We start from the raw sequence: 12,352 nt of genomic DNA, 5'->3' as shown, positions 1-12,352 counted from the left end.
AAAACGGACATGGTCGCACATCCACAGCATGCACCTTGAGCTAATGCTTCTCAGCCATATTTATTAAACTAACAGATCATTAGTGTACTTTATGATCATGAAGTGCAAGCCCGCTAGCCACATCATGGCCACCTGTAAGTAGTGGGTCCTAGCATCCCTAGCATAAAATGGTGCAGCACTGAGTGGCGACCACCACCGCCCCAACACCAGTGCCCACAGGGGGAACGACCCAACTGGCAGAGCAGCCCCAATGCCACTCAAACCAGTCCCTGGGCTGTGCCACACCACAGACACAGCACTGGGGCAGCAATCGACAGTAAACAGCATCGCACCAGGGAGAACAGACATAAAAAGTTCACCCGCCACGAGCTCCCAGTATGAGACTGGGAGGCTGCCAGGAGGAATAGGGCCCTAATGCAGCTTCCTGCCAATTATATAGGCCTGGGCTGAAGGGGAGGGGCAGAGTGCAGACCAAGCAAGGTGTCCGTAACGGGGCTAGTGGGCTTGTACTCCATAATCATAAGGTACACTAATGATCTGTTAGTTTAATAAATGTTGCTGAGAAGCATTAGATCAAGGTGCATGTTGTGGATGTGCGGCCATGTCTGTTTTTCTCAAGTTGAATTCACATCGTGTTTTCTATCCCCTCTTTTTTTTTTTTTGCTTGGTCTGCCCTATTCCTCCTGGCAGCCTCCCAGTCTTATACTGGGAGCACATGGTGAGTGAGCTTTGCGTCCGTTGCTGCCCCGGTGTTGTGTCTGTGGGGTGGCGCGGCAGACTGGTTTGAGTGGCATTGGGGCTGCTCTGCCAGTTGGGTCGTTCACCCTGTGGGCACAGGTGTTGGGGCGGTGGTGGTCGCCACTCAGTGCTGCCCTATTTTATGCTAGGGATGCTAGGGACCCACTACTTACAGGTGGCCATGACGTGGCTAGTGGGCTTGCACTTCATGATCACAAAGTACACTAACGACCCATTAGTTTAATGTTGCTGAGAAGCATTAGATCAAGGTGCATGTTGTGGATGTGCGACCATGTCTGTTTATTCTCAAGTTAAATTTTCATTTTGTAATGTTATGGCATATCACTAGGATAGTTTGGGGCTCCCATAGAGAACATAGGGACTAAAGTGCCTCTGGCTTTTTCCTGCACAGTTGCACTGCCATCCACCTGCTGTGCAGGGATTTGTATCACCTAGAGATGAGAAGGCCTGGAAAAAAAAAAACAGATTTTTTTTTTCCAGTTTTTTCCCCCCTTAGCTGTGGCTTGACAACTGTATCTTGTTGATAATACAGTAGTTGATTGTTTCTGTCCTCTTAGATCGGCCTTTATTTATCTGATTCCTATTAATGTTCTCCCCCATTACAGATAATGTTTGCCTATTTTCTTAGTTTCGCTGTCTAGTTCATCCAGCATTAACGGAGTATTTTGGCCTTAGATATATTCTCCCCGATCCAAAGGATGGGGGATAAGATGCCTGATCGCAGGGGCCCCGCCGCTGGGACCCCCGCGACCTCTGTACAGCCCCTGGCATTCTGTGTCAGGTGCTGCTCCTGAAACGTGATGTCACAGCCACGCCCCCTCCATTCCCTCCATATATGGTGGAAAAAACCCTTTTTTATACATTTGATTGACTTTTATTATATTAAAATTAACTTGTTTACATAAGTGTCATACCGGGTTTTTTTTTTTTGTTACATTGTGTTCAAAGGTTTTATTTTGTCTTTACAGTATGAAGAATTGATGGAGAACTTCAAAACGCTTCATAAAGAGTGTGAGCAGCTAAAAACATCTGGCTTCTCTACTGCAGAGATAAGACGGGTAATGTCAGCTTTGTCTGCTTTCTGTGTCATTCATCCTAGCTGAATGAAGATCTAGAGCCCTTTAACCACTTAAGGACCTAGGGCGTATGGATACGCCTTGACGTCCTGGTACTTAAGGACCCAGGGCGTATCCATACGCCCGTGGGAATTTCGGTCCCCGCCGGGCGGGTACCGGGCCGGGGTGACTGCTGATATCAATCAGCAGGCACCCCGTGCAAATGCCCAGGGGGGTCATCAGACCCCCCCACGTCGGCGATCGGCGCAAATCGCAAGTGAATTCACACTTGCGATTTGCGCCAATTCCGGGTCATACGGGTCTATTGTGACCCGGTGACCCGGAATAGAAGGGGGATCGCGGTTGTCTAAGACACCCACGATCCCCCTGTGGGCATAGGAGTGAGGTGGCAGGGTTGCCACCCCTCCTATCCCTGCTATTGGTCTGCTATTGATCGTCAGAGGCGACGACCAATAGCAGACCGGGGGCGGGGGGGTTAACTTTCGTTTTCCCCGTCCTGCCCACCCACAATAGGCGGGGCAGAACGGGGAACCGAAGGGGACCGGGCGCCGACGTCCACTTTCCCGTCCGGAGGCTGTGGCGACGTTGATCGGCGAGCGGCGTCACGTGCGTCTGTAGAGGACGGCTCCCGGGATCCTATGGAAGCCGGTAAGTTGATCTGGAGGGCTACAGTCTGAGACTGTGGTCTCTAACTGTAGCCCTCCAGATGTTGCAAAACTACAACTCCCAGCATGCCCAGACAGTTGTTTGGGCATGCTGGAATATGTAGTTTTGCAATAGCTGGAGGGCTGAAGTTTGAGACCACTATACAGTGGTCTCTAAACTATATCCCTCCAGATGTTGCAAAACTACAACTCCTAGCATGCCCACATAGCTGTTTGTTGTCTGGACATGCTGGGAGTTGTAGTTTTGCAACATCTGGAGGTCCACAGTTTGGAGATCACTGTGCAGTGGTCTAAAAACTGTAGCTCTCCAGATGTTGCAAAACTGCAATTCCCAGCATGCCCATAAAGCAAACAGCTGCCTCGGCATGCTGGGAGTTGTAGTTGGGTACTTCCAGCTGTTGCATAACTACATCTCCCAGCATGCCCTTCGGTGATTAGTACATGCTGGGAGTTGTAGTTTTGCAACAGCTGGAGGCACACTGGTTGGAAAATATTGAGTTAGGTAACAGAACCTAACTGAAGGTTTTCCAACCAGTGTGCCTCCAGCTGTTGCTAAACTACAACTCCCCGCATGCACGGTCTGTCAGTACATGCTGCTGGGAGTTGTAGTTTTGAAACAGCTGGAGGTTTGCCCCCCCCATGTGAACGTACAGGGTACATTCACATAGGCGGGTTTACAGTAAATTTCCTGCTTCAAGTTTGGGCTGCGGCAAATTTTTTGCCGCAGTGCAAACTCCTAGCGGGAAATTCACCGTAACCCGCCAGTGTGAATGTACCCTAAAAACACTACACTACACTAACACCTAATAAAGGGTAAAACACTACATATACACCCCCTTACACTGTCCCCCCCCCAATAAACAATTTAAAACGTCTTGTACGGCAGGGTTTCCAAAACGGAGCCTCCAGCTGTTGCAAAACAACAAGTCCCAGCATTTCTGGACAGCCACTGACTGTCCAGGCATGCTGGGAGTTTAGCAACAGCAGGAGTCACCCTGTTTGGGAATCACTGGCGTAGAATACCCCTATGTCCACCCCTATGCAATCCCTAATTTAGTCCTCAGATGCGCATGGTGCTCTCTTACTTCGGAGCCCTGTCGTATTTCAAGAAAACAGTTTAGGGCCACATATGGGGTATCTCCGTACTCTGGAGAAATTACACTACAAATTTTGGGGGGCTTTTTTTTCCTTTTACCGCTTGTGAAAAGGAAAAGTTGGGGGCTACACCAGCCTGTTAGTGTAAAAAAATAAAAAAATTTACACTGACATGCTGGTGTTGCCCCATACTTTTTATTTCCACAAGCGATAAAAGGAAAAAAAAGACCCCCAGAAATTCCCCAGATGTGGGCGGAAAATGCTCTGCGGGCACACAACAAGGCTCAGGAGTGAGAGCGCACCATGTACATTTGAGGCCTAAATTGGTGATTTGCACAGGGGTGGCTGATTTTACAGCGGTTCTGACAAACGCAAAAAAAAAAAAAATACCCACATGTGACCCCATTTTGGAAACTACACCCCTCACCGAACGTGACAAGGGGTATAGTGAGCCTGGACACCCCACAGGTGTTTGACAAATTTTCATTAAAGTTGGATGGGAAAATGAAAAAAATTATATTTTTTCACTAAAATGCTGGTGTTACCCTAAATTTTTCATTTTCACATCGGGAAATAGGAAAAAAGCCCCCCCAAATTTGTAAGCCCATCTCTTCTGAGTAAGAACATACCCCATATGTGAATTTAAAGTGCTCTGGGGCGAACTACAATGCTCAGAAGAGAAGGCGCGCCATTGGGATTTTGTAGAGAAAATTTGTCCGGAATTGAAGGCCACATGTGTTTACAAAGCCCCCATAGTGCCAGAACAATGGACCCCATTTTGGAAACTACACCCCTCACGTAATGTAGTAAGGGGTACATTGAGAATTTACGCCCCACAGGTGTCTGACAGATTTTTGGAACAGTGGTCCGTGAAAATGAAAAATTAAATTTTTCATTTGCACAGCCCACTGTTCCAAAGATCTGTGGGGTGTAAATACTCACTGCACCCCTTATTAAATTCTGTGAGGGGTGTAGTTTCCAAAATGGGGTCACATGTGGGGGGGGTTCCACTGTTCTGGCACCACGGGGGGCTTTGTAAATGCACATGGCCCCTGACTACCATTCCAAACTAATTCTCTTTCCAAAAGCTCAATGGCGCTCCTCCTCTTCTGAGCATTGTAGTTCGCCAGCAGAGCATTTTACGTCCTAACATGGGGTATTTCCATACTCAGAAGAAATGGGGTTACACATTTTGGGGGTCATTTTCTCCTATTACCCCTTGTAAAAATGTAAAATTTAGGGGAAAAACTGCCATTTTAGTAAAAAAAAAAAAAAATTTCATTTACACATCCAACTTTAACGAAAAGTCGTCAAACACCTGTGGGGTGTTAAGGCTCAGCGAACCCCTTGTTATGTTCCTTGAGGGGTGTAGTTTCCAAAATAGTATGCCATGTGGGTATTTTTTGCTGTTCTGGCACCAGAGGGGCTTCCTAAATGGGACATGCCCCCAAAAAACCATTTCAGCAAAAGTTGCTTTCAAAAAGCCAAATGTGACTCCTTCTCTTCTGAGCATTGTAGTTCGCTCGCAAAGCATTTTATGTCCTAACATGTGGTATTTCCTTACTCAGAAGAGATGGGGTTACAGATTTGGGGGGCATTTTCTCCCATTACCCTTTGTAAAAATGGTAAATTTGGGGGAAAAACTGCACTTTAGTGAAATTATTTTTTTTTTTTTCATTTACACATCCGACTTTAACGAAAAGTCGTCAAACACCTGTGGGGTGTTAAGGCTCACTGGACCCCTTGTTATGTGCCTTGAGGGGTCTAGTTTCCAAAATGGTATGCCATGTTGGGGTTTTCTGCTATTCTGGCACCATAGGGGCTTCCTAAATGTGACATGCCCCCCAAAAACCATTTCAGCAAAATTCCCTCTCCAAAATCCTATTGTCGCTCCTTCCCTTCTGAGCCCTCTAGTGCACCCGCCGAACACTTGACATACACATATGAGGTATTTCCTTACTCGAGAGAAATTGGGTTACAAATTTTGGGGGGATTTTTCATCTATTACCCCTTGTAAAAATTCAAAAACTGGGTCTACAAGAACATGCGAGTGTAAAAAATGAAGATTTTGAATTTTCTGAGGATAGGGGATAAGTGTCTAACACTGCAGTACTTCTTTAATTGCTCCATGTAATACTGCATTTCTTCTGCAAGGGGCACTGAAGGGTAAATGCTTGAATTGCTGTGGGTGGTGTCTGCCTGGGCTTGGCAGTCAAATCTTAAGAGGGGTTGAGGGTCATGGGATGAACTGCCCCTTGAATTATTTTCTTTAGTTTCCTACCCCATTTGTTTTTATACTCTTATTCCTTTAGCTATCTAACTTCTAATAAGAACTTGTAGTGTAATTTCTAAAATGGTGTACATTATAAATAATTTTCTTCCCTCTTCAGGACATCAGTGCAATGGAAGAAGAAAAGGACCAGCTAATGAAGAGAGTTGAGCGTCTTAAAAAGAGGGTGAGAATACATTTGATACAGTAATATTTCAGTGTCAAAACTGTTGGCTGAGGGAATGCAAACACGGATTAGGAGATGCATGTTGCTGTGTTAGTAATGAAGATACAAATGTAACTGACAGAAAGGGGATATCCTTAGGCTGAAGGCCAAAGCTTTTAAGGAACCTGAATGTAATAGCTTTCTGTCAGCTGCTTGGAGTAATGGACATGAAAAGGAAATGCTAAGAGAGATGTGTGTTACACTTGATATGTCTACTTATTTTCTTAAGAATCTCCCAGTCATTTATACCATGCCATGATTTGCTGTAGGTGGAGACCGTTCAGAACCATCAAAGGATGCTTGCAATAGCAAGTCAGCTGCGCATTGAAAAAGAAAGAGAAGAATCTCTGGCTCAACAGAAGCAGGAGCAGAGAAATCAGGTACATTCCTTACAGACACTGTACAGTTTCCTAAAGGCATTATGCATCATATGAACTGAAAAATAAAGTAAAATTAAAAAAATGAAGAATTCAATTTTCTTTTCTTTCAAAAAATGTTAACAATCTATGCAAATTAATTGAAAAGAAAAAACTAAAATACTATAAGTATTCAGACCCTTTATTTTGTATTTAGTTGAAGCAACTTTGGCAGAGGTTGCACCCTCCAGTCTTAGGGATGATGCTACAAGGTTTGTACACCTGAATTTGGGGATTTTCTGCTGATTCTCTCAAGCTCCATCAGGTTGGTAGGGGTCAGTCAGTGGACAGTTGGTTTCAGGTTTCTCCAGAGATCTTGACTAGGTTCAAGTCAGGGCTCTGACATTAACATTCAGAGTTGTCTGTAAGCCATTCCTGTGTTGTCTTGACTGTGGGTTTAGGGTCATTGTCTTGTTGGAAGGTAAACCTTGAGGTCCAGAGCACTCTTCATCAGATTTTCATTAAGAATATCTACTTGCTCCATTTAGCTTTCCCTCTTACCTGACTAGTCTCCCTTTCTCAGTCATTAAAGAACACCCCCACAGCGTGATGCTGCTATCACCACACACTTTAGGGATGGTGTTGGGCAGGTGATGAACAGTCCCTGGTTTTCTCCAGTCATGACACTTAAGAATTAAGGGCTTATTCAATCTAACCTGTATGGCAGAATCGTGATGTGAATGTAGCCTTCAAGTCTGTTCATGATGAGATGTTTGCAGGTCTGGAGGCCAAGTATAATATTTTTCCTGTCCATGAGAGCATCCAGAACCTCATAAAGAATAAGGGGGCGAACCTGTCGAAACGTCTTTCGGTTTTCCTAGCAAGTTAAAATACAGATTTCGATTTTGATTCAAAATTTTTTTTTAGAAGGGGGAGTCCCAAAGCTCTTGAAATTCTACAACTAATGGGGTAGGGCCTCTTTAATCTCTGTCTTGTGTTTCCTGTTCCTATTGGGTATGGGAATTACCCTTATGTGGTGCTGTTATAAGGGACTAGTTTTCATCAGAATTACGGGTAAAAACTAGTTCCATTTTTCATTGTGACAGCCTAGTCATGGCCATGGCTCTGTGTGCAGAGCTTTCAAATTCAACTATGTTAATTAAGGCGGTGCGGCCACCATGGGGTTAATAACTGCAGCCTAGCTGCACAGGGTTATGTGGTAGTCTAAAATCCACCGCCTGCTGCTCTTTTTTTACTACTGCTATCCTTGCTCATGCTCTGTACCAAAGTAACCTATGAAAAACTTACTGATCATTCAATGATGTGTCATTGAAATCTTCTCAGTATAACATCAAGAAGTAATGGATCTATTAAAACAGCACACCCAAATATATCACAACCACAATAGGTTGAGCACATTAGGTTCATAATACAAAATGATACATCAGCTGCACAATGAATTATGTAATAGCATTTTTTTTAAAGCATTTATTTATAATTTTACAACATAATAAAAAAGAAACAACATCACTCCAAAGAGCACCACAAGAGCTCCCAAAGTATACATACCGTAAGTAGGTATGACTCCACAACAGTATCCAGGAATCGGGCTAAACGTGGAGTCTTAAGAGCAAAACAGCCTAACAAGAAACAACACTCACCCACACACCACATAAACACCCAGGAAAGCCCCAGTGGACCACCAGACATAGGAAAGAAACTATCTATCTATAGTTACTGAGGAGAACTCACATGTTCCGAGGGGATCCCCTACTCTCCCAAAATCAACCAAGGCATCCAAACCTTATCAAACTTCTTGGGGCATTTATGACTAATATAAAGAGTTCTATACAGCGGGACATACAGTCAGGTCCATAAATATTGGGACATCGACACAATTCTAAAATGTTTGGCTCTATACACCACCTATACACCACTGTGCTTTATCTGCAGACTGTCAGCTTTAATTTGAGGGTATTTACATCCAAATAAGGTGAACGGTGTAGGACACCGTTACAACAGTTACAACAGTTTGCTTAAGTGCTTCCCACTTGTTAAGGGACCAAAAGTAATGGGACAGAATAATAATCATAAATCAAGCTTTCACTTTTTAATATTTTGTTGCAAATCCTTTGCAGTCAATTACAGCCTGAAGTCTGGAAAGCATAGACATCACCAGACATTGCTGGGTTTCATCCCTGGTGATGCTCTTCCAGGCCTCTACTGCAACTGTCTTCAGTTCCTGCTTGTTCTTGGGGCATTTTCCCTTCACTTTTGTCTTCAGCAAGTGAAATGCATGCTGAATCGATTTCAGGTCAGGTTATTGACTTGGCCATTGCATAACATTCCACTTCTTTCCCTTAATAGACTCTCTGGTTGCTTTTGCAGTATGCTTTGGGTCATTGTCCATCTGCACTGTGAAGTGCTGTCCAATGAGTTCTGAAGCATTTTGCTGAATAGGAGCAGATGATATTGCCCGAAACACTTCAGAATCCATCCTGCTGCTTTTGTCAGCAGTCATATCATCAATAAATACAAGAGAACCAGTTGCAGCCATACATGCCCACGCCATGACACTACCACCACACTTCACTGATGAGGTGGTATGCTTATGATCATGTTCCTTTTCTTCTCCATACTCTTCTCTTCCCATCACTCTGGTATAAGTTGATCTTGGTCTCATCTGTCCATAGGATGTTGTTCCAGAGCTGTGAAGGCTTTTTTAGATGTCATTTGACAAACTCTAATCTGGCCTTCCTGTTTTTGAGGCTCACCAATGGTTTACATCTTGTGGTGAACCCTCTGTATTCACTCTGGTGAAGTCTTCTCTTGATTGTTGACTTAGACACACATACACCTACCTCCTGGAAGAGTGTTCTTGATCTGGCCAACTGTTATGAAGGGGGTTTTCTTCGGTCATCCACCACAGTTGTTTTCCTTGGTTTTCAGGGTCTTTTGGTGTTGCTGAGCTCACTGGTGCGTTCCTTCTTTTTAAGAATGTTCCAAACAGTTGTTTTGGCCTCGCCCAAAGTTTTGGCTATCTCTGATGGGTTTGTTTAGTTTTTTCAGCCTAATGATGGCTTGCTTCACTGATAGTGACAGATCTTAGGATCTCATCTTGAGAGTTGACAGCAACAGATTCCAAATGCAAATAGCACACTTGAAATGAACTCTGGACCTTTTATCTGCTCATTGTAATTGGGATAATGAGGGAAGAACACACACCTGACCATGGTGAGAAGCCAATTGTCCCATTACTTTTGGTCCCTTAACAAGTGAGAGGCACATATCCAAACTGTTGTAATTCCTACACCATTCACCTTATTTGGATGTAAATACCCTCAAATTAAAGCTGACAGTCTGCAGTTAAAGCACATCTTGTTCGTTTCATTTCAAATCCATTGTGGTGGTGTATAGAGCCAAAAATGTTAGAATTGTGTCGATGTCCCAATATTTATGGACCTGACTGTATCTATTATGTAATAGCATTTTTTAACCACAATAAACACAAAGCTGTAGGATTATTTGAAAAGTAAGACATAAGAAAAGTAACAGCGTACTGTACCTATACAGTGCTCTGTCAGACTGTGCTGCACCCATTGTGCATTTTGCCACAGCTCAGCAACTTGCCAGTCAACACATGGAGATTTGCGAGGCAAAGTAATAGGTCAGTCACCTCTTTATCTCTTAATAGTTGTGGATCTAACAAATGTCCTATTAAAAACAAACCTGTAGGTATTTCTGCATCTACTGAGCCCCTCCCCCCCCATCCCAAAGTCCTCCATATGCGGTTTTATAAGAAAGTATGCCTTCTGACAGATTGAGATTGGCCAACAGAACCACGTGGTTACAGCCACAGTACTTTGATTTGTAAAATGTTTTGGATGCGACCATGTGGCCCTTGTGGTTGGATGCTCACTTTGTATAGAAATATACACATTTTCTTACATTATGTCAGTAATGAGGACTTGAGAACCAGAGTGAATGGATAATTATTGGCCTTAGACCACAGATGCTTTCACAACGTACTGGTTCTTTTGAATATTCTTTGAAAGTAAAGATTATGGAGCATATTCAAAGCAACCAATTACAGGACAGCTTTAATTTCTTCTGGTGCTCTGAAAGATAAAAGCTGTGTTGTAAGTGATTGCTATAGGCAACAAAGTCATTGCAGAAAAAAAGTCTGTAAGACTTAAACGGTCATGTAAAAAAAATTCTAGTATGAGTCAGGAAAAGAGCGTGCTAACTAGACAAAGTTACAATGTGAGTCTATGGGATTATCTTGATCAGCACACACTTCTCTCCCTGTGCATTCTTGTGATCAGTCGGGGTCTGAACACTCAATGTTTATTTTTTATTTTTTTTAAATCATCTGGTGCCAAAAAGTTAAACAGATTTGTAAATTACTTCTATTTCGAACGCTTATTTCTTCCAGTACTCATCAGCTGCTGTATACTACAGAGGAAGTTCTTTTCATTTTAAATTTCTTTTGTCTGACCACAGTAGGAGCAATATCCATAGCAAACCTATCCTGCTCGGGACAGTTCCTGACATGGACAGAGGTGTCAGCAGAGAGCCCTGTGGTCAGACAGAAAATTAATTCAAAACTTCCTCTGTAGTATACAGCAGCTGATAAGTACTGGAAGGATTAAGATTTTTAAATAGAAGTACAGTGGTCCCTCAACCACGGACCACGGTTTGTTGAAGCCATTGTATGTTGAGGGTTTTATACATGGATGCGCAATGATACTCGCATGTCCCCGCCTCTCCGGCCCGTCAGTTCGCCGCTCCTCTGCTGCCATATCACCTGCTCTCCATCGCCGTCATCACGTCGCCATTCACACCTCCATTATTAGACGACGGGATGGCGTGAGCAGCAATGTAATGATGGTGGCGGAGAGTGACACCGCAGGGCAGCGGCAGCAGAGGATCGGTGAACTGACGGGTTTGAGCAGCGGGGACATGTAAGTGTCATTGAGCGGGGCACATTAAATTGCTATCCCGTGGCAGCTGAAGCAGTCAGCGCTACCGGATAGCCATTTTTGCGATGGCCCCGACACACAGAAGCATCGTATGTTGATGTTACCTTCATCATACGAGGGCCTCTGAGAGGCTACCGTATGTTGAAAAGATCGTATGTCGGGGGGCCATTGTAATTTACAAATCTGTTTAACTTTCTGGCACTAGTTGATTAGAAAGAAATTTTTTTCATCAGAGTACCCCTTTCAGGCTTGGTTCAGACTTTAGATTGGGCCAGGAATAATGGGATTATTTTAAGTTGATATGGAGCCAAGCACTGCCTGCAAGAGAAGTTAGATTGATTCACAAATAATTTACAATAGAGTATACAGTGGTGCCTTATGTTACAATACATTATTGGGTTCCATGACGACCCTTGTAATTTGAAACCATTGTATCTTGAGACCATAACTCTATGGAAAACTGGTAACTGGTTCTGATGCCTCAAAAATGTCATCCCACAATAGGAAGATATGAGGATTAAAGAAAAAATAAGAAGATGATTACATACAAATAAAGCAAGTCCTTACAGATACAACTCATTCAACTCCTGGAAGCTGCAAGTCACTTGTAATGCAATTTGTTCAGAGTCATTTACAATACACGTAGGGCACCTGAATTGTATGCAGAGTATGGTTTTAGGTTACAGTGATCCAGGAAAGACCATTGTATGTTGTAAATATTGTAACATAGAAACATGGAGGTCATTTTAACTTGAGGCAATGAGGTCATTTTAACTTGAGGGACTACTGTATATAAACCCTGAGTGTGTGTAGAATAACAGCAAAATTTTAGATGTAATTAAAAGTCAACATACACTAACTCCAAGACATGCTGGTCCAACACCGACAGGAGCATTTAGGGTCTGCATTCTTGCTCTATCTAAT

General features: G+C 43.5%; 1 protein-coding gene across 3 annotated transcripts in view; it reads left to right on the top strand.

Annotated features, from left to right (window-relative positions):
• Nucleotides 1-12,352, top strand: part of IFT81 (intraflagellar transport 81) — a 268,139-nt gene that overhangs the window by 145,960 nt on the left and 109,827 nt on the right. For all 3 annotated transcript variants that reach the window (XM_056534522.1, XM_056534506.1, XM_056534512.1), the window contains exons 5-7: nucleotides 1,728-1,817; nucleotides 5,986-6,051; nucleotides 6,360-6,470. In XM_056534522.1, the coding sequence (XP_056390497.1) occupies nucleotides 1,728-1,817; nucleotides 5,986-6,051; nucleotides 6,360-6,470 (267 nt within the window). The remainder of the gene's footprint in view (nucleotides 1-1,727; nucleotides 1,818-5,985; nucleotides 6,052-6,359; nucleotides 6,471-12,352) is intronic.

The sequence above is a fragment of the Hyla sarda genome, chromosome 1 (genome assembly GCF_029499605.1).
Source record: "Hyla sarda isolate aHylSar1 chromosome 1, aHylSar1.hap1, whole genome shotgun sequence".
In the NCBI taxonomy this organism is placed as follows: domain Eukaryota; kingdom Metazoa; phylum Chordata; class Amphibia; order Anura; family Hylidae; genus Hyla; species Hyla sarda.
This window is presented reverse-complemented; position numbering and strand designations above follow the sequence as displayed.